We start from the raw sequence: 21,996 nt of genomic DNA, 5'->3' as shown, positions 1-21,996 counted from the left end.
CCCTCCAAGCACCGCGCCGCCCGAAGCCCCCGCCCTCCCTCTGAGCGCCGCACCGCGCCAGCCCCCACCCCGCCAAGACTCCCCCCCCGAGCACCATGCCGCCTGAAGACCCGCCCCCCCAAGCACCATGCCGCCCGAAGACCCGCCCCCTCGAGCACCGCCCAAAGCCCCCGCCCCCCCTCCGAGCACCCCACCCCCAGAAACCCCGCCCCCCCTCCGAGCGCCGCGCCGCTGAATCCAAAAAAAAATCGAGCGCCGCCCTGCCCCAAGGTGCCGCCCCAAGCACATGCTTGGTCGGCTGGTGCCTGGAGCCGGCCCTGGCTGCAACATTGCTGCCACACGCTTTCCCTCCCAGTGCTACGGGGCTGGAGGGGCTGCGAGCACTAGCCAGCCTGGGGCGGGGACTAGGGGGCACGGTGGAGGGGCTCTGGGTTCTGGATCGCGTGGAAGGGGTGGGGCCTCGTGTAGAAGGGACAGGACTGGGGGGCTAGTCTCCCCCAGCCAGCGGTTCACGTGCCACCCATGCACATTATCTCTCTGAGCCTCAGTTCCCCATCTGTAAATAGCTATTCTTCCTTTCTCCCATTCCTCGTCCTTATTGGCTATTTGTAAGGACAAAGTCTCTCCCGTCCTGTGTATGTACAGCACTTAGCATAATAGATCTTGGATGGTATGTGCAGGTGCTAGTGTCATATGAAATAAGAAGACTGGGGTTCATGGCAGTGAAGAATTCAGCCCCCAGTCTTTAGTTTCTGGCATGCTATTGAATTGTGGTTGCTCCGAGAGTCCCACTGCAGCTCTGTTGCAGCCCCAAGGTTTAGCACTGCTCAGCCAAGGGGCCTGCAAACATTTGCAGTCTCCTTCTTGCAGGTGTATCTGTAACAAGATGTTGCTTTTGTATCTGTCAGATGTCTCGGTGCTTTCTCCTTGCAGCTCTCCAGCACAAACCTGATCACTGATCTCTGCTTATCCTAGAACTTGTGTTTAATTGAAATTTGGGGGTGTCCTCTTGGTTTGCCCAGTGTTACCTGCACTGCAGTTGCCCTGTGTTGTCTGCACTGCAGTGAAATCTTCTGAGCATGGAGCACAGGCTCCTCCGGCTGCAGCACAACCTGCCCTTGGGAAACTGACCAGCATTTATCCCTCATGGCAGTCCAGGTCCCTCAATCAGCTTCTTTCTCTAGACCTCACCGGCATATCTTCCCTGTACGCCCAGTCTGACAGATCTGGAGGGCAACTGCCTCCTACATCTTCCCTGTGTCCCCACTTCCCAAATCCTGGAAACCAGCCACTTCCTCCAGGGGCAGCCAGTGTTGAAGCCAACAAAATCCTCACTGTTCATATGGTCCCCACAACTCCCCAGCTCTCGTCCCTGGAAGAGCGAGGGAGCTGCCCCTGCAGGCTTTGAACTCTGTTTCCAGAGTTTGGAAGATCTGGAGCACAGATTTCAGGAAGCCCCACTTGTTTCCAGCAATCTTCGGAAGCCTTCAGCTAATCAGAGACCCCTGGTTTTGATGAAGTGCTTTTAAGGCAGGTTGGTTTAAGGGGAACCTTGGGCCCCTCCCAGTGCAGACTGGTCTTAAACTCTGCCATCATCGATGCTGGCTACCAGCCAACTCCAGGTTTTATTCCTGGGTACGGTGCTTGGCACAATGGGATTCTGATACCTGCACTGAACGGGGGCGGCTGTGATGCAAATCACTAATAATAAACAATTTTGCTATGAATTTTTCCCTAGAAATGGGTCTTTGGGGTTTTCAAATACCCTGTGCCCGTCACACACACATTACAAATATCTGAGAACACTACACACCCGTAGTGACTTACACGTGTGTTGTGTCCTGTTGTGTTGGAGAGTCTGTGATTTACCATACACAGAACTAAAGCGCCTTTCCTTTCTCGGGTTATGCTTTCTTAAAGGAGACAAAGATAAGTGCCATACCGGTGCCTGGAACTCCCTGAAATGGAGATTTTAATCTCCAGAGTGTTGGGAGGGTTAATTAGACAATGTCTGAATATGAAAAATGTAATATAAATTCTGCTATTAGAGTAAAGTACTTCAAACTGACCAAGGTTATTCAGAATGTTTCTCCCATCCTCACCTACACAGCACTGTAACGTTACGGCAGTTGCAGGTTTGCTTCCCAAACGCTATGGTATTTCTTTTGTGAATGCAGGAAACAAGAGTTAGTTGGGAAACATCCCCAGCGGTTTGATCACTGGACTGGGGTTTCCTAGTCCTTTTCTTTGCTGTGCTAAGACTCCATTTCCAGAGTCATTGCAGACAGACAGGCTCTGGCGTCTCTGTGGCACCCCATGACCCATGGGGTCAATGTGGGCACATGGGTCTGTCCTTTGAGATGGCTGCAGAATTGGGCCCCAAAATTGGTAGCTCTTGCAAATGTTCAGAGTTGAAATACGGTACATTTTTTAATAGTGAAGCTAATTGACCACAGGAACCACTTATCTGGAGATGTGCTGGATTCTTCATCACTTGCAGGCTTTCAGTCAGGACTGGAGCTCTTTCTAAAAGAGATGCTCTCCCTCAAACAGAAGTTACAGACTTGAGGCAGAAATGATTGGCTGAAGTTCTTTGGCCTGTCCTGTGTTCCACAGCAGGTCAGACTAGATTAATTCACAGTGGTCCCTACTGGCCTTAACAGCTGTGACTGTATGAAAGCTATGAAGGTCGGCAGCAACGCTTCAGTGACATGTTTGATGGGATTCCAAATTCCTTTCTCGGTGAGAGCTTGGAAGCTCCCTCATCTCTGCCCCTGCTTACAATCGCATCATTGTTAGCATGAGAACCTGCTTCTCTGCAGCTTCTATCATTTGGCCCAGTCTCCTTAGACCTCTCTGTCCATCAGATGATATTTTGCATGCAAGTTCCAAATCCACTCCGTCCCTGGGCTTTACCAGTGCCTCTCACGTATCAGACTCAATGAGTAGTTTATTTATATAATGACAACCGAATATTGCTCAGCAGTGTGTCTAGAGGTCTGAAATGTATGCATCTAGGTGTTGTCTCTCCCCGGCAACACACACACACACACACTGTACCCACAGTCTCCAAAGGCAGACATGCCTTCACACAGAATGGAACAAATCATACTCTACCTATGGGCTAAATTCCTCGCCGATATGAGTGCCTTTTGATCTATTGAATTTAATGGAGTTGTGCTTATTTACCTCAGGTGAGGTTTCCAGTGATTATAACCTGGGTGCCTAGAGATGCAGGTACATTTGTCCCAGGAGGATCACTAGCAGAGTGGGTGCAGTGAGATATCTCCCTGGTGGTGGGTATTGCTGACAGAGAGCCGCAAGGGCTGTTGCCCTCTGGACACTGAAAGCTGTACACTCTGGTGAACATGGGGTGTGCAGCCTAACCCCACGATCCCGGCTGATTTGAGTTCCCATCTCTGCTTGCCCCGGCACGTTTGCCAACAGATGTTTCCTACACAAGGGAACAGCAGCTTTCGGGAAAACCCACGTGCAAAAACAACAAATTCCCCAAGGTCAGAGTGACAATCGGGGGTGTCCTAGTGGGGCAACATGATGGCCCTTCCCAGCACTGGATGGGGAGAGGCGGCATGGTCCTGTTGGTGGGTCACTGTGGCCACGGCAGCCACCACATTCACTCCTCGGCAGCAAACCCTGAGCTGAGGGAGAAGAACTGCGTGTAACAGCTACTGCGACCCCCTGCAGGATCTTTGCGGACCAATGTGTTAAACCAAGGAACGGCTTCGGTGTGATTGTGTTCTACTCTCTGGGGGAGGGGGACCAGACCTCCTCCTGGAACGACAAAGAGTGTGTTGGGGGGGTGGGGTAATTAAGGCGAGTCACTAAAACAGAACCATTCTAGAGAGGCCCCTGCCCCTGGAGAGGTTTTCATGCACTGGTTCAAACTGGGGTTTCCAGAGACAATTGAAGAAAGGGCTTTTGGTATAAAAAGGCTGAGTTTAAACTGACATTGTTTCTGATCCAGCAAATGGACAGGGCCTACTGTCCCAGCCTGTGCAGAAGGGTAGGAGACACTTTGGCCTACTAGGGACCCCATAAGACTGACGGGTGACTCCTGGTACGTTTCGTGTGTGCTTCTATTGTGAGTGCCCAGGAAGGAGAAAAGGGGTGGAGGTGGGGGAATGTTAAACGTGCAGGTATTATTATTCAGCGCTTTACTATCCTAACTCTCCTTGCTGCTGATAAAGACCATCGCTTCTTGTCCTACCTTCAGTGGCCATGGAGAACAATTGGTCACCACCCTCTTTAGAACAGCCCTTAACATATTTGAAGACTGTTATCGGGTCTCCCTCAGTCTTCTTTTCTCAAGACCAAACATGCCCAGTTTTTCCCCCTTGCCTCATAGGTCAGGTTTTCTAAACCTTTTATCAATTTGATTGCTCCCATCTGGTCTCTCTCCAATTTGTTCATGTATTTTTTAAAGTATGGCACCCACAACTAGACACAGCCCCCCAGCTGGGGTCTCCCCAGTGCCCGGTAGAGTGGAACAGTTAGCTCCTGGGTCTTACATATGACACTCCTGTTAACACACCCCAGAATGGTATTAGCCTTTTTCACAACAGCATCCTGTCAGTTTGTGATCTACCGTAACCCCAGATCCATTTCTGCAGTATTACCACCTAGCTAGTCATTCCCCATTATTTATTTGTGCATTTGATTTTTCCTTCCTAAGTGTTGTACTTTGCACTTATCTTTACAGAATTTCATCTTCTTGATCTCAGAAAAGTTCTCCAATTTATCAAGGTGATTTTGAATTCTAATCCTGTCCTGCAAAGTGCTTCCAACCCCTCTCAGCTTGGTGTCCTCTGCAGATTTTTTAAAACATCCTCTCCACTCCATTATCCACCTCATTAACGAAAATATTCAATAGTACTGGATCCAGGACAGGCCTCTGGAGAATCCAAATAAATAGATCCTCCTAATTCGACAGTGAACATTCAAAACTACTCTGTGAGTATGTTTTTTCAACCAGTTTTGCACCCACCTTATAGTGTTTCATCTAGACCACACATCTCTCATTTGCTTATGTGAATGTCATGTGGGACTGTGTAAAAAGCTTTACTGAAATCAAGATACATCACATCGACTGCTTCACCGTATCCACAGGGGCCGTCACCTGACAAAGAAAGAAAGAAATTTGATTTGGCATGATTTGTTGATGAGAAATCCATTTTCTCCTTGACAAATCTATTTTGTCTATTATTTATCATGCTGTTATATTCTAGGTGCTTACAAATGGATTGCTTAATAGTCTGTTTGTGTAACCTCCAGGTATCGAAGTTAAGCTGACTGGTATGTAATTCCTCAGGTCCTCTTTGGTCCCTTTTTTAAAGAGAGGTACCATATTTTCCCTTCTGTAGTCCTCTGGGACCCCACCCATCCTCCATGAGTTCTGGTTGATAATCACTACTGGTTCAAAGATTGCTTCAGCTAGTTTGTTACGTACCTTAGGGTAAATGGCATCTTGACAACTTGAATACATCTAACGTAGTTAAATATTCTTGTCATAAACATACAGCTAAGGGTAGCGTAAAATCCCTCTTTACCCTATAAAGGGTTAATTCCTCTTTTACCTGTAAAGGGTTAAGAAGCTCAGATAACCTGGTTGACACCTGACCAAAAGGACCAATAAGGGGAGAAGATACTTTCAAATCTGTGGGGGAAGGTTTTTGTTTGTTTCTTTGTTTTTGTTCTCTTCGAGTCAGCAAGGAACCAGAGCAGGAAAAATACATCTCCTCAAGCATATCTGGACTAAGCATCTAGTATTGCAGAAATAGTAAGTAATAGCAAAGAAATGCATTAGATTAACTTTTGGTTTAGCATGTGAATTTTCCCTGTGCTAAGAGGGAGGTTTATCCCTGCTTTTGTAACTTCAAAGATTTGCCTAGAGGGGAAATCCTCTGTGTTTTTTAAATCTTTTGTTATTCTGTAAAGTACTTACCATCCTGATTTTACAAAGGTGATCCTTTTACTTTTTCTTTCTTTATAATAAAGTCTGGTTTTTTTAGACGCTGATTGGGTTTTAGTGTCCTAAAACCCAAGGGCCTGGTCTGTGCTCACCTTGTTACCTGTCTGGTTGGTAGAGTATTCTCAAGCCTCCCCAGAAAAGGGGATGAAGGGCTTGGGGGGATATTTTGGGAAAACAAGAACTCCAAGTGGTCCTTTTCCTGAATCTTTGTCTAACTCACTTGGTGGTGGCAGCATACTATTCAAGGACAAGGTGGAATTTGTGCCTTGGGAAAGTTTTTAACCTACGCTGGTAAAAATAAGCTTGGGGGTCTTTCATGCGGGTCCCCACATCTGTACCCCAGAGTTTAGAGTGGGGAAGGAACCCTGACAATTCTTTAATCTGTTTTTCTCTATTCTGGCTTGTGTTCCTCCCCCTGCTTGTTTAGTGTCTGGTCACAATCAATGCTTTTAGTGAAAACTGATGCAAAATAGGCATCAAACACCTCAGCCTTCTTGGTATCATCCATTATTAGCTCTCCTTCCCCCTTAAATAGCAGAACTGCATTTTCCTTCATCTTACTCTAGCTCCTCTAGAACCTCTTCTTATTGCCCGGTATGTCCCTCGCTAGGTGTAACTTATTTTGTGTCTTAGCCTTCCTGGTTTTCTCCCTACATACTTGGGTTGTTCTTTTCTACTCATCCTTAGCAATTTGTCCATGTTTCCACTTTATGGTTTTCAGGTCACTAGAGCGCGCCTGATGCCGTCATATTGGTCTCTCACTAGACTTCCTGTCCCTCATGACTCAAAATTCATAGGGTTTTAAGGCTAGAGCATAAGGGCGGCAGAATCAGGTTTGTTGTCAGGCCAAAGAGCTCGAGTGTTTTCAGTCTGATGGAATTTGTACCTTTAATGACCCTGCTGTGGGATTTGGTCCCTTTTGGTTTTCGTACTGGGAGGTGGGAAGGGAGCTGTAGGGTCCTCTCTCATTATCAACACCACGCTGAAAGCTAGGAGCCTGAACTCTACGGGTGTGCCTGGTTGGGAGAAACCTTTGGGGCAGCCCCAGCTTGTTCTTTAGGGGAAATTTCACCCCAAGTCTGCAAAGGAACCTGTGACCATCAAGCCTTTAACATGGGACGCACTCAGTCCCTCCTTGCTGGAGTGTATTAAACTTACGGGAAGTGATTTATTTGGGGGTTATGGGGCTACCTGTGTCATAAAACCAATAGGGCAGAGGGTGTTACCCACTTTCTGACTGGAACCCGCAGTAAATCAGGGAGGCTGAGGGAATCCACGATAGATGTGACTGTTAACCCAGTTAAGATCCTCAGTGATGTGTATGCTAGTTACACCCATTCCCTTTACTGCATCTGAGGCCAATTGGTGCCATCTAGTGGTGGATGAATGAAAGTCCTACTCTGTAAAGCATTACTTGCCCTGGGCTCTAACTTTTCTAAAGTGACTGTTGATTTTGGATGGCTCCAAATTTGGATGTCTAATGAGAAAGATATTGAAGGGGCCTCGTTTTCAGAGGGCGGCGGCTCAACACTTTCTGAAAACCAGGCCGCTTTGAGGCCGTCTGTATTGGGCACCCAAAATTGCTAGTCACTTTTAACAAATTGGGTCTTAGTGTCAGGATCTCAGTTGCAATTGGGCAGAGGTTGGATCTGCTTAACGAGGATGGCATATGACTCTTAGTCGGGGTCTTTCCTTGGCCAGTAGCACAATCAGGTGACTCACTTCAGTTCATGTCCCTAATCTCCTCCTTCAATATGGAAGAAGAGGACAACAGTATAGATTTGCAGAATGCCAATTTATTATGCAGAGGAGCCCTGGTGAGCAGCACTGAAAGAGTGGCTAAGCGGTAGGTAGAAGCAGATACTCTGAAGCTGTTCAGATTGTTATGAGCCTTGCTTCCGATGGTGTTCCCAGAGGAGGAGAAATGGCGGCACAGCTGGGTCTGGAAGCATCGGCTTGCTCTCATCTCCTCTCTCTCTGGATCTTGTTAGCCGATCAACTTGAGACCGGTAGCAATGACGTTCCAGCGATTTCGCTTAATAAACCGACCAGCTTTTCTCCTCCAACGTCCCCAGCGGCCCCGTGTGATGATATTAGGCTAGAGAGACAAGAGGTCAGGGTCAGAATCTCCACACAGACTGAACCTGGCTCCTACAGCTCAGGGACTGCTACTTTATTCTCTCTTGTGTTTCATTTGTTATTAGCAATGACTAGAGGCCCCAGCTTTGATCAGGGCTGTGGGAGTTGCTGTAACACAGGCACAGTGGGAGACAGTCTCTGCCCAAAGGGGATTACAGTCTAGATAGACAGAGAGGCAAAGGGTGAGGGGTGACAGTGTGACATGCCTGAGGTCACACAGCTGGTCAGTAGCAGAACAGGAAGTAGAGCCCAGGTCTCCCGAGTCCCAGCCCAGTGCCCTCTCCCCTGGAGCACATGGCTTCTCTAGAGCAACAGAGAGCATCCGACCAGTGTGTTTGTGGGCTGAGGCAGCTAACGGGGGAGAGGAGTAGCTCTCAGGAGTGAGTGTTGCCGCTGGGCTCTTTGACAGAGGGTGACATCGCTCTGTGGCTCTGAGGGAGGGGCAGGAGCTTGCCTGCTGGAGGAACTCAGCCCTTATCCCCTCCCCCTTTACTGTGTCTAACTCTTACGCCCACCTTGAGCAGGTCCCTGTTTTAGGGTAAGAAGGAGGGGCCATTCTGGGGCCTTTTGTCTGGTGTGTGGGACCAGGGGCCATTCAATGTCTGCATCATACGACGTTTGTAAATGTCACTGCCAGACAAAGGCAGGTGGTGAGGAGCCTCCCCAGACATTCATGGTGATCGACAAGGCACCAGGTTCCACTTTGGGCTTGTAAATATTTTTCTTTTATGTTACAATATTGCCCAGAGGCTTAGATTGGCCTCAGAGCCGCATTGTGCTGGGCGCTTGTCACACACATACGCAGGCAAGGCCCTTGCCCCAAAGAGTTCCAGTCTATCAGAATGCAACACTGACTTGTTCTAGTCCACCGAAGTACAAAGTTAATCATCATTCTCAGCTGTTGTCTAGGGCCTTGCATGTTTCAAAGGCTGTTCAAACATTAATCCAGGAATTTAACTTCATATGCCATGTGCTAGCTCTGGCGTAGCTCCATTGTCTTAAATGGGGCCGATTTGCATCAATAGAGGTCTGGCCCATGTGTCTTCAGCACTATGTTTTGAACAAATAATGAGTATCTGGCAATTCCTCCCCCATCTCCTGCCCTTCTCTGAGAAAACCCAGTTGTTCAGAGTTTCTGTATGTCTTTTAATTCCTGAAAGTGCAATTCTGGTTTGAAAAGTGACATGGTCCAAGTGAGCTCCTGGGATTCCAGGCCTTATTGCCTCACGGTAATTTCCATATGTGGTTCCTGTCTTGCAGAAGTTACTTGTGTGTGCAGGTGTTTGCTGGATTGCGCCCCAAGTGTCCCCCTTTTGGGCTTGATGATGCACGGCTCTGAGCACCCTCAACTTACACCGACCTCATTGCAAGCAGAAAAGGTGCTGTTGATGATGCACAAGAAGGAACTAAATCCAGCTCCCGCTATTCAGAGCCAGCTGGAGTACAAAGGAGTGAGCATTTCTGTTAGCCATCGGCCGGGATTTTAGAACGTGTGTAAGCTGGGTTTAATGAATGCTTCCCTGGCAGCTAGCTAGGAGTGGGAGAGACTTGGGTCTGTTTATGTAAATACAGTTTGCTCCTGCTCTATTTACATATTCATCAGATACAGCAGTGTCAAAGTGATCAACTTTGGCGGGTGTTGGGTACAAATCACCTTAGTACTGAATGCAGAGGTAGTGAAATATGGTTACCAATGTTGTAATTATTGTAGGAATACAGGAAAGCAGGACTGTGCCTAACCTGTCCCAAGTGAGGGGGCCACCCTCAGTTGAAAGAACCTCGTTAAGCCAGGGCCTCTAATGTCAGAGCTCTGTGCTATTAAGGGGGTGGGGACAGGTATCTCTGGCTAGAAGGCTGCATACCCTCAAAGGTCTTCCCTAGACTGGTTTAACCTGTTCCTCCCCATTGTTCAAAGGAGAGAGCTAAAGAGGTTTCATTAGGAGCCTGTTTGTTATGGTAAATGCCCAATTAGAGCTGAAATCGGTTGTGGTAGGACTGTGATTCTGCCCTGCCTGCTAAGAGCTAAAAATCACTGAGAGCTGAAATCACTTGAGATGGGGGAGTGTTTCTGCTGAACCTGCCAAGAGCTGAAAATTACTAAGAGACTGCTGTGCAGAGGCAGGTGGCAGTAGATGGCGACCGATAGTCAGCTGGTGAATGAGTGGCTGGTGCGGTGGAGAGGCACACTGAGCGGCGAGCAGGGCGTCTGGTGGAGCGGCGCGGTGAGCAGACAGCCAGCAGGGCGGCCGATGGAGAGGCGCAGTGAGCAGGTGGCCTGCGGAAGCAGCCGGTGAGCAGCTGGCAGGGTGGCCGGCAGAGAGGAGCGGCGAGTGAGTGCCTGAGCAGCGGAGCGAGTAAGGTACCTCTTTACCCCACCCAGGGTGGCGGGGAGGTGAACTCTGCAGATGCACCGCTGAACTATGGGTCTCAACTGACAAGGGCAGCATCTGTGAGTGGCCTTCAGAGAAGGGTCAGGCACGTGAAAGGAGCTTTTCGGTTGCTGGACTTAAGAACCTTAGGAGAAAAGGGCACTGCCCAACTTCCTTGGGGGTGGGTCTTTTACTCATGGTTTATGTTTATGAACCCTTTTTGTGGTGTTTTTCCAAATTAACGCCGAGTTACTTCCCTCCTTTAAATAAAAGTTTCTTTTCTACACGCGCACTCTGTGCTTGCGAGAGGAGAAGTAGTGCCTCTCCGAGGCGCCGGGGTGGTGTGTAAATTTCCCAGGTTACTGGGCGGGGGCTGGAGCCGGTTCTGTGTTGTATCAATGGAAAGGAACCCCTAGATATTGCCTGCCCTGAATTGCGCACAGTATAATTCACATGGAAACATTCTCTGCCTGCTGAATCTGAATGGACTGATGGTTTCAGGCCCTTCGTCTGCGGTGGGGCCAGGAAGCTGCTGTGTGGTAATACAGGGAAGTAGCGCATGACTGCGACCCTCCACATATTTCACTCCCTCTTTAAAACCCCTTTCTGCCATGCTGCTTACAGTAACTCAAGTTGACTTGTCTATAAATTCCCTGTTATTTCCATCCCCTATCGTCTGCCTACTTGGATTGTGAGCAGGGATCATCTTCTTTGGAAAGTACCTAGCCCATAGCCGGCCCCACCAGAAATCAGCCCTGGATAATAACAACCAGGGTGCAAATACCAGACTGTAGGTACAGGAGTCTAGCATCAGAGGCAGCGTTTCCCCATTGACCTGCTCTGTGAGCTCAAGCAGCATGGAATATACACAGGCCCCAAAGCGATTCCCCAGGTCACTCACCCAGTCTGGCTGCGGCTATGGCTTGTCTTCACGGCTGAGCTAAATCCACACCTCTGCAATTGATGCAGTGGTATCAAGTTAGCCAGCGGGTCTGGTGCACGGCCGTACCTGGTCAGACCAGAGGTCCCTCTAGCCAGTGTCCTGTCTTCCGACAGTGGCCAGTGCCAGGTGCCCCAGAGGGAATGAACAGAACAGGTAATCATCAAGTGATCCATCCCCTGTCGCCCATTCCCAGCTTCTGGCAAACAGCTCTCCCATCGACATAATTAATCCACCTCGGTGAAAGGCGGAAGCTGTGTTGACAGACGCGCGTCTCCCACTCACCTAGCGCAGTGTAGAGACCGTGTTAAGTGGATGGAAGGTATGTTGCCCAGGGGGGTGGGTTTTTACACCCCTGAGTGACATAACTTACATCAGCTTAAGCGGTAGTGTAGACAAGGCCTCAGCTTCCAGGAGCCGATAGGCCAGTGTTGTGCCTGGCTCTTGGTTGTACACCTGAACTGCAGCTAAAACCGCATCCTCATGGGTTGGCAGAGGGGCTGATGATGGCGCGGGGGCTGCTGTGACCACCCCGACGAGAAGCAGGTCTTTCAGGCAGGTCTCCATTCTTAATTCTGTTGGGCCAGATCTCCACACAATTTGAATTAATTTTGACAGTCACATTTTGTAAGACACTGTCTCATATGTGTTACCAAGGGCCGGTTATATCACACTGACCACTTACTGCTCATCCACTGGTCCTGCAGTTCTGTCAAGCACATCAATCAAACGATCAGATCTCTTCTTCTGTGTGATTAGAGCACGTTCTCCGTGTCCTCTGGGTGGGGCTCTCACCATACTTTCCCTCCCACATAAAATGCAATGAACAGTGTGGACAGTACTGCTGGCTCTGGCGTCTCCTGGATTCTGCTGCGGGATGAGAACAGGAAGTCTCAGGATGCATTCTTGCTTCAGCTCATTTCTGGCACATTCTGGCTGACCGTTTAGCTGCGGTTTTGTAATCCAGGCAGGACGGTCGGGGTTTGTAACCGACAATTCCATCCCTCCCTGTGCGGTCTGTGAATTAAAACAGTTGCTCTGTCCCATGGGGTTGGGTGGCAGTGCGCTCGTATCACATGCTTTTCTATCAGTTAGTAGCTGAAATACTAGAAATTCTTTGTGTCTAATAATACTCCCCTAGTCGCCTGTTTGATCATTGAGTCATCACATCTTTTAATTCACTTATTATTATTAATTGTATAGTTGTAACACCTTAATCACAAAACCATCCTTTCACCAACCTTCCATCCAACTTTCACCTCAGCCCCAGCGAGTGCCTCTTGCATAGGGTGAACAGATGTCCCGTTTTTAAAGGGATGGTTCCTTTTTTAGGGACTTTTTTTTATATAGGCGCCTATTACCCCCAACCCCCTGTCCCGTTTTTTCACAGTGGTTGTCTGGTCACCCTACTCTTGCATGTGTCCCCACAAGGTTTAGTTTAGATGCAGAGTTGTATTTGAGCCCCAATTTGGATGCTGGTTCATTGAATATGGCTCCAAAGTTTGCAGAGTGTCCACTGCTTGTATGAATTTGCCAGGTCACTTTATCCCCCTGGCCCTCAGCTACCCATCTTTAAAGAATGATCTTTCCATTTCACCCACCCTTTTTCTGTATTGCTCATTTTGATTGTAAGCTCTTAAGGGCAGGGACCGTCTCTTACTATGTGTTTGCAGAGTGGGGCCCTGATCTTGGTTGCAGCCTGTAACTCCACTGAATTCTGGTTGCTCTGAGAGCCCGATTAGAGCACTAGGGTTTACCTCTGATGATCCAGGGCACCTAGATGATAAAGACGGTCCCTTCTGGCCTTAAAGTCTATGAGTTTAGGAGCCTGCAGAGTTTGGCAGTCTCGTTCCTGAAGCTGCTTCTGTAACACGTGGCTGCTTTTATGTCGTTCAGACGTCTCCGTGAGTTCTGCTTGTAACTGTACAACAGAACCCTAGTTCACCGAACCCCACTTACCCTGGAACTCCGGCGTAACTGAGATTTGGGGATGTTTTCTAGTTTTGCTCCACACTAACTAAAAAAGGTGACTGGCAACTTTTGCAGTCAATATAGGTATCCGTGAAGAGGGCATTCATAAAAAAAATAGATGCATTAGTACTGGAAAATGTAATACTAGCTCTCTCTGGCTCAGTTTCTCCCTCTGAAAGGGAGGGTTAATCACTAGGCCTGACCAGAAAACAAAAATTCAGTTTCACAAACAAAATTGAGATTTCAGAATTTGTTTTCCTTCCATATCGGAATGAAATTGAGAGCTTTTGTAAATTTTAACAACCACCACCTCATAAACCTTATCTTCTGGGTTTTTCCCTCCAGATGTTCTACCTAGATTACCTTGTGTTCTTTGTTATCTCAGTCGGAGGCACCTGCTTTCCTCCAAATCACTCCCTAACCCCCTGTCCGAGTCCCGCACATCAGCCCCTCCTTAATTTACATCCTAGACTCACCCAAGTAACAATCTGCTTGAAGAACTAATCCTGGGCTCTGCTGGCCAGACTCAGACAGACCTGCACTGGGAGCTGCACCACTCACAGATCTCACTGCAGACGCATCTAGGGGAGGCAATGGGGTGAGGATCTACAGCAGGGGCGGGCAAACTTTTTGGCCTGAGGGCCGCCTCAGGCTTCTGAAATTGTATGGAGGGCTGGTTAGGGGAGGCTGTGCCTCCCCAAACAGCCAGGCATGGCTCGGCCCTGCCCCCTATCTGACCCCCCCTCCCCGCTTCTCGCCCCCTGACGGCCCCCTGGGACTCCTACCCCATCCAACCCCCCCGTTCCCTGATGGTCCCCAGGGGACCCCTGCCTCATCCATCCCCCCTACTTTCTGTCCCCCGGACCCTCCACCCCATCCAACTCTCCCCTCCTTCCTGACTGCCCCCCCGGGACCCCTGCCCCCATTCAACCACCCCTTCTCCCTGACCGCCCCTGGACCCCCTGCCTCTAACTCTCCCCCGCCACTAACTGCCCCCCACTGCCCCATCCAACTCCCCTCTCCTTCCTGAATGCTCCCCCGGAACTCCTGCCCCATCCAACCACCCCTTCTCCGTGTCCCCTGACCGCCCCCGGACACCTCGCCCCTAACTGCCCCCTGCCGCCCCATCCAACCCCGCCTCCTTCCTGAATGCCCCCCCCCCGGGACCCCTGCTCCCATTCAACGCCCCTGTTCCCCGCCCTCTGGCCACCCTGACCCCTATCCACACCCCCAGCCCCTGACCACCCCCTGAATTCCCCTGCCCTCTATCCAATCCCCCCTGCTCCCTGACCCCTTACTGCGCTGCCTGGAGCACCGGTGGCTGGCGGCGCAGCTGCACCAGGACAGGCAGCTGTGCCACGCAGCACAGAGCATCAGGTCAGGCCCTGGCTCTGCAGCTGCAATGCCCCAGGAGCTCACAGCTCCACCGCCCAGAGCATTGCGCCGGTGGCGGTGGCGGAGTGAGCTGAGGCTGTGGGGGGAGGGGACACAGCAGGGGAGGGGCTGGGGGCTAGCCTCCCGGGCCAGGAACCCAGGGGCCGAACAGGATGGTCCTGCGGGCCGGATGTGGCCCGCGGGCCGTAGTTTGCCCACCTCTGATCTACAGGAACCTTCGTATGCGGGTAGACTTTAATAGCGTCTTTGGATGTAATTGTACTAAACCACAACTTCAGGGGGGATGAACTGTCCCCAGCCCCAAATGGGGCACTGAGACTAGTCTGTATCAAGGGCCCCCTGCCAAAGGTTAACGGAGACTGGGAAGCCTGATACATGTCAAATACTGTCTCTGTCTCCCCTGATCACAGGGGAAATTTCAGCATCTGCTTCCTTTTTGCATTGCCTTGGGGTTCTTGTCAGCAGTATAGAGCCTTCAGTGCCGCAGCGATTGCTCTGCCACTGGGAGAGACCGGGTGAAATCTGGAGCGTCTCACCCACAAAAGGCAAAGGGAAGCGGGAGCTGAAAGCCTGACCCAAACCCCACTGAAGTCAATGGAAAGATGCCTACTGGCTTCAATGGGCTTTGGATCAGGCCCATTCACAGTGAGTGTTTTAACCATCTGCCTATCTAGATGAATGCATCGATCTGCAGTTCTGGAGCACCTGTCACTTGTACCGAGCCACCAGCTGTGAGGCGGGAGCCCCATTCCCAGCTCTTTCCACCCCAGCTCCTCATGTGTCCCTACTGGCTTCAGAGCCCAGAGCACTTTTGCTTGTGCTGGGCATCCCTGGATTCACAAAGTTGGGCAGGAGGCCCAGGGACGAATGTTACTCGAAGGCCCACCCCTGTGTCGCCCGGCTGTGTTAAATCTCTTGTTGAGGAAAGGACACCTGCCATTTAAAACCAACCCAAGGAAGCAATGGGAAATGAGAGAGCGTTTGAAACGTCTTTCCTCCTTGTGCCATCATGAGAAGCTAGTCACAGTGTGAGGCAGGACACGGGCCTACTGGACTAGGGTGACCAGACAGCAAGTGTGAAAAATCAGGACGGGGGGGGGGGGGTAATAGGAGACCATATAAGAAAAAGACCCAAAAATCAGGACTGTCCCTATAAAATCGGGACATCTGGTCACCCTAAGCTGGACTGTGGTTCTGGTGTCGTGTGGCCATCCTTGGTATCTGAGTCACTTACAAGCCATTCAGAAGCTACAAGGAGGAGGCTGGAACTGTAATGGGATGCTAAATTGTATTATACTGTCAAGCCACTGGGGGAGGTCTGTGTGTCAAATACTTTATTTAATACCTTTCAGCCACACCTGTGTGTCAAATACCACCCGGCAAAGCATTGAAGGGTCTTATGAAGAACACATGTGGTGGGTATAAGGAAGCTCGGTAGCCAGTCCACATCTGGTGCAGAAGAACATGACATGGTGTCAGGAGTAAACAGAGAACAGAAACGGAAGGAACAAAGCAACAAAGGTTGCAACAAAGCGAGAGTCGCCGAAGCTGCCGTGTGGCTGCCCAGGCCTCTTCCCATCAGGCCATTTGTAATCTACTGCCTTTGCCTTTGCCTTTGCCTCCGCCATGGGCGATGAGTGTGTAGGAGCCAGGCAGGTACCAGCGACGAGGCCACCGGCTACGTCTTGGGCTCCTGGACCTCCTGATGTGAGGATCCTGGAGGGAAAGGAGCACACGAGTGTTTCCAGGGAGACCGATACCGGCTCTGCATCACTATCTGCCACTCAGGATTTGCTTGGGAAGGGGGAGGAGGTGGCTTCCTTCAACAGCCCATTGCTATGTTCTCGGCACTGCCCTGTGTTGGGGAGGTCTGAGTCAGGAGGCCCAGCTTGGTCGCCTGCTCCCAGGAGGCCCAGCTGGGCGCTTAGTGGAGGGGATGCTATCACTGGGTGCCCTGGGAGGAGGGGGAAGCAGCTGCAGCCTGTGGGTCCCCCCAGGGAGAGACTGTTGCTTCTCTCTTCCTGGCTGAAGGCTGACACTGCACGATGGGGCCTGTCTGGAGGGCCAGGAACTCCCTTGCTGGAGAGCCAGAGCTCTGGGACAAAGCTTTCATGGGAGAAAGAGCACCACCTCCCACTTCTGTCCATGGCGGCTCTCTGGGCAGGGGGGAAGGTCCTTGCTACATCGAGGGGGGGCAATATCTGTTATATGGGCTTAGGAAAGGCTCCTGCTGCATCGGTTACCCATAAACCTCCTAAACGGGACTAAATCGTAGCCGCAGAGAGGACATCCCCCTCTCCACCTGGCCATCTGTTGATCCCAGGTGGAGACGACATTGAGGTTTGGACGCTTCCTATATCCCAGTGAGGTGTTTGCTTGGCAGATGGGATCTGTGGGATTCAGCTGCCAGCCCAAGGGGGGGGTCTCTAGTGGCTATGCCCCTACCGGATGCAGCTAGACACCCATCACTGTGCTATCCTCACAGTCTCAAATCCAGCCCAGGAAACCGATGGGGAAGACACCCTCCCTGCCCCATCACCGGCCCAGCCCCCACTTGGAAGATGATGTCACCAGAGTGCAAGACCTACCTCCTTGGTCACAGTGTTGCAGTTGATGATGACTATGGGCGACTCCTGCTGGGTGGAGAAGAATCCTGAACAGTCTCTGACCACCTGTGAGGAGGAAGATCTCAGCTCAGTTTCTGAGTGCCGTGGGAGGAAGGGCGGTGCATGAGCCGCCTCTGGAGGTGTGGGTACAAATCTGGCTGTGGGGAAAATGGGCTGAAGTCCTCCCCCTAGGTCATGGTGACAAGTAGCACCACAGGTGGTGTGGTGGGTACGAGAGGGAGAGACTGGGATGGCCACTTTATCCACCAGCTGCATCCCTGCTAGTTAAAGCCCTTGGTGGTCTGCAAATACAGCCCTAAGTAGAGCAGATTACAAGAGTCTAGCCTGTAGGTGACTACAGCTGGATGACCCTGGTGAGGACCACGGTAGAGAGGAAAAGTTGCAACTTCTGGGCTAGGCACAAGGCCGTTGCTGCTTCCTGAGCAGTGCTGGACCACAAGCTGCAAACCATTATGGGCAAAAGACAGACATACACTGTGGGTCAGAGCCCACCTCCAGGTCAGAGCCCACCTCCAACCATTTCTCTAAGAACGCTTCCCGCAGCAGCAGCCTTCCCTGCTGGGCAATAACGGCAAATCAGCCTGTGAACGTCTGCTCACGCTTGTCAAATGAATTCACCCCCCTTCCGGATATTCAATTCCAGCAAGAGGGCTTGGGTCTCTTACTCCTCCTAAGTAGGGTTTACTCCCATGACTAGCTCTGTTGCCACGCAAAGGGCCATGGCAATGTACGTTCTACGCCTGCTATCCCTGGGGGTTAGGTAGCGCTGATCAGGGACCACGGCAGCTGGGTGTTAAACGAAACAGGAGACAGAGCCTGTGGTGCTGTCTCCAGAGACGGTTATGGCTTACCCCATTGTCTCTGAAGTCACATTCGGTCCCGTTGAGGTTCTCTGACACCGGGCACACGGTCTCTTTAACCATGAACTTCAGCTCCTGCCGCGGGTTAGACGTCATGTCCTGGGGGAAAAAATGAAATAGAAGATTGGGATCAACGCTGATGGGGAGTGTAGCGGGGTGGTTCCCCGCTCCTGCCCTGCGGGGCTAGAGACAGCCCAGGAGAGGGCTGTGGCGGGGGCAAGAAGCCTGGGCTGATTGGGGGAAAGTAGGCTCACCGGGGCCATGCCCCAATCAGGCCAAGCTGGCCCCTATAAAAGGCTGTGAGCCAGAGGCCAGACAGTCTCCCTCTGCCTGTAGAGGGAGAAGGGCCTGGCTGCAAGGTGCCAAGAAGGGACCCTAGAATGGAGCAGGGCTGGGGAAAGGCCCAGGGAGCCGGGGAGCTCCGGCCTAGGAAAGCCCCAGGCTGCAGGCCTGGTAAGGCCCATTAGGTATTGGGTTGCAGGGGGCAGCCCATGGGTAGGCAAAGGCAGCAGGTCCAAAACCCCCTTTGCCTGTGATGAGTGGCTGATACTGCATCTGCCCCAGTGAGCGGGGGCTAGATGGGGACTGGCAGTAGCCGAACACTGAGGCGAAGTGGGGATAGTGGGTGGGGGTTCCCCTGGAAGGGGGAGACCCTGAGGCTCTGAGGAGTTACTGCCAGGGGGGCAGCATCCCAGGTAAAGGGGGCACCCGGGTCTTGGGAGGAACATGGGGCCACAGGTAAGTCAGATCACTGGCCTGCAGAGGGCGCTCCGGACACTGGGAGAGCTAATTCCCTGAGACAACCAGCAGGAGGCGCCGCAGGGGTGAGTCAAGATCCTTACAGGGAGTAAGCCCCCATATCCACAACAGCCCCCACACGTCCGGCTCTGCCTCGCCATCAGCCCACATCAGCCATGTGCTATCCCAGCTTCTCTCTCTGCATCTATCCAGCAAGAGCAGCCGTGCAGCGGGCTGCAGCTCGGTATTGCACCAGCAGGCAAAGCACTGGTCCAGCTGTAATGAGGCAGTAGACGAAGTTCCCACGTGTCACCCAGCTCACCCCAGTGGAACTCCTCCAGTTTACACCGGAGCGACCGAGAGCAGAACTGAGCCCCAGCCGCGCAATTTACAAATAAAATGGGTCTCTTGCAAACGCCATTTGCAGAGGACACAGGGGGAGCAGGTGACTCTGTTGCTAAATCTCCATAAATCTGCTTTCAACTCGTTCTCCAGCTCTGTACTTTAGGCTTTTATATGGCACCCATCAGAGTAGTGTCTCAGGGTTTATCTTATTGAGATGTCAATTCGCTGCACGGTGAGGCACACAGTGGACACTAGGGGGCAGATTTACAAACATTTTGGATGGCAACTACTCACCTGATTTGCATGCCTAATTATCGCAAGTGAGCATGCAAACTGGACACATAATACACACACAAATGCCACTGCTGAGCCGCTGGCAATGCAATTACCAGTTTGCACAAGCAATCCCAGCAATCACATGTGCAAATTAGTCTAGCTATCGCCTCTGTATTTGTACAACCAAGTGCTTGAACACCTGGCCCTTAATTTAAAACTTCTCTCTTATTGCATGGTTCTCCACTGGAAATATATAGGGAGAGAGCTCTGCAATATATGTAATATTAAGGTTTATCATAAATTTTTGCCTCGAGAGAAAACAATCCCGATCTTAACAAATCCTGCAGAAGGGCTGCGTTACGACCCTTCATGGTTGTCGGTATGTAACCCTCACACCTCCTAGATGTGGTGTTCTGCCCCCTCTAGTGACACCGAGACCACTTAGAGATTAATGAGTCTGCTACAGTAGGGCTACCATACGTCCGGGTTTCCCCGGACATGTCCGGCTTTTCGCTCTTTAAATAGCCGTCCGGGGAGGATTTCTAAAAATCTAAAAATGGGGGATTTCCCCCCCAGTCGACCAAAAAGCAGCTGACAAGGCGGCCGAGCGCCACTCGCATTGGGGCCTCGGCAGCCAAACCTCCTTCCCAACTCCCCCCATCCCCTGCAGCCTTAGCACGCTGCCCGGCAGCGCTAGGGGGCTGTGCGCCTGTGAGGGAACACGGCGGTGGGACTGGCAGCGGCAGCCAGAACCCCTTCCTCGCTACCCCCCTCCTCCACTGCCTCAGCACGCCGCTCGGCAGCACTCGGGGGAGGCGGGGCGCTCCTTGGGGTGCAGAGCCAGACACCTGCTCTAAGCTGAATGGCACAGTAAGGGGGCCGGGGAGTTGGAGAAGGGGGGCAGTCAGGGGACAGGGAGCGGGGGGGGAGGTCGATGGGTTGGGAGTTCGGGGGGGGCTGTCAGGGGGGCAGGGGTGTGGAGAGGGGTTGGGACAGTCAGGGACAGGGAGCAGGGGGGGGTTAGATGGGTCGGGGGTTCTGGGAGGGGGCAGTCAGGGGGCAGGAAGTGGGAGGGAGTGGCTAGGGGGCGGGGCTACCTCCCCCAATGGAGTGTCCTCTTTTTTGAAAGTTCAGATATGGTAACCCTAGCTACAGCCTCAGCTAACGGCCATTGTGGCTTTTGGCTCATGCATTAAGCTTCGGAGGTCCCAGGTTCGATCCCGCCCAACAACCGGGGTCTGTCGGTGTGACACTTACAAGGCAGGAAGCTGCTGCGTTATAACCTGGTGTGAATATCTCAAAGCTTCCAGGGTTGTGTTTTGAATCGATGGGAGTTGGGTTGGGGGAGTGAGGAGCCTAGTGCGGGAGGGTCTGATTCTGGTGCCTGGTTTCAAGCCATAGCGCCATAAAGGGAGTGAGCTGGTACTTACCCACTCAGGCTGTGGGTCCGCTTTAAGGAGCCGGAAGGCACGGTCTAGGCCTGACCCTTGGTTGTAGAAATCGACGGCCAGGGCAATGGCTTCTTCATAGCTCAGCGTCTTGTGTTGAGAAGGCACCGCGGTGGCTACTGCGGCCACACTGACCAGCAGCAGGACGCGCCGGCAGCAGGTCTCCATCCTCGGGCCCATTGGCGGCAGTGCCAGCAGAGTGCCATCCCGCCGCCTGAGGGAAGCCCTTTTATATCTCGCTCCGCGATGGGGAGATTCATGACTCACTGTTTATGTCCTCGGGCTCCCCGGAAACCGAGGCTTTTCCTGTTGTTTACAGGAAATCTCCCTTGGCCAATCTGCTGGTACATGCAGAACAAGAAGATCAGCGCAAACAAGGGACAATGCTGGGGCTGTGTGTATTGCTAAACATTTGCCTTACTTAGCATGGGCAAGCAGCTGTGAAGAAAGAAGGAACAAGTGGACGTGCAGCTCCCTGCGATATGTTTCATTTATTATTAGCTCCTAACTCCCAGGGTGTGGGTCAGAGATGCCCAGCAGCGTGGTGTGGCACCACTTCTCCCCAACTGCTATCTTGTTCTATGCGATCTCAGCTGTGCGCTCTGCAGCAATGTCTGCCTGAGCCTGCCGAGAGCCTGAAACAACAGCTCCTGTCCCATTCGTTGCAGTGCCGAACTAACTCAGGGGCCCAGTGACGATCATTTTCATGCCCACCATGACGCTGCAGTTTGGCATCACAAGTGGGTGTTGCTTAGGAGATACCACTTATCCTCCCGCCCCAACTCCAGGGAAAGAAACTGCAAAGGGCCTGATTTAGATTGTAAGCTCCTCAGGGCAAGGCCTATATCATACTGTGTGTGTGTGTGTGTGTGTGTGTGTGTGTGTGTGTGTGTGTGTGT

General features: G+C 51.5%; 2 protein-coding genes across 2 annotated transcripts in view; both read right to left on the bottom strand.

Annotated features, from left to right (window-relative positions):
* Window positions 1-12,004, bottom strand: part of LOC117873933 (cathelicidin-related peptide Oh-Cath-like) — a 96,089-nt gene extending 84,085 nt beyond the window's left edge. Inside the window, exons 1-2 of the mRNA XM_034763836.1 lie at window positions 11,840-12,004; window positions 11,399-11,413 (exon numbers count right to left, since the gene is read on the bottom strand). Of these exons, the coding sequence (XP_034619727.1) occupies window positions 11,399-11,413; window positions 11,840-12,004 (180 nt within the window). The remainder of the gene's footprint in view (window positions 1-11,398; window positions 11,414-11,839) is intronic.
* Window positions 12,005-16,119: 4,115 nt separating this feature from the next.
* LOC117871915 (cathelicidin-related peptide Oh-Cath-like) lies at window positions 16,120-21,316 on the bottom strand. Its single transcript, XM_034759744.1, has 4 exons — window positions 21,080-21,316; window positions 18,282-18,389; window positions 17,392-17,475; window positions 16,120-16,519 (listed from the first exon to the last, which is right to left on the bottom strand). Exons 1-4 carry the CDS (start codon window positions 21,275-21,277, stop codon window positions 16,382-16,384), a joined length of 528 nt encoding a protein of 175 aa, XP_034615635.1. The 5' UTR covers window positions 21,278-21,316; the 3' UTR covers window positions 16,120-16,381.
* Between the last annotated feature and the right edge of the window lie 680 nt (window positions 21,317-21,996).

The sequence above is a fragment of the Trachemys scripta genome, chromosome 2, assembly GCF_013100865.1.
Source record: "Trachemys scripta elegans isolate TJP31775 chromosome 2, CAS_Tse_1.0, whole genome shotgun sequence".
NCBI classification, from domain to species: Eukaryota; Metazoa; Chordata; order Testudines; family Emydidae; genus Trachemys; species Trachemys scripta.
The sequence above is the reverse complement of the archived record's forward strand: the minus strand, read 5'-3'. Positions and strand labels throughout refer to the sequence as shown.

Bases quoted from the DNA above. Each gene is read 5' to 3' on its own strand.
- LOC117871915 (XM_034759744.1), bottom strand. From the start codon at position 21,277: ATGGGCCCGAGGATGGAGACCTGCTGCCGGCGCGTCCTGCTGCTGGTC. The intron at 18,390-21,079 runs GTAAGTACCAGC...TTTTTCCCCCAG, and splicing joins CGGACCCACAGCCTGAGTGG to GACATGACGTCTAACCCGCG. The intron at 17,476-18,281 runs GTAAGCCATAAC...TCCTCCTCACAG, and splicing joins GTGACTTCAGAGACAATGGG to GTGGTCAGAGACTGTTCAGG.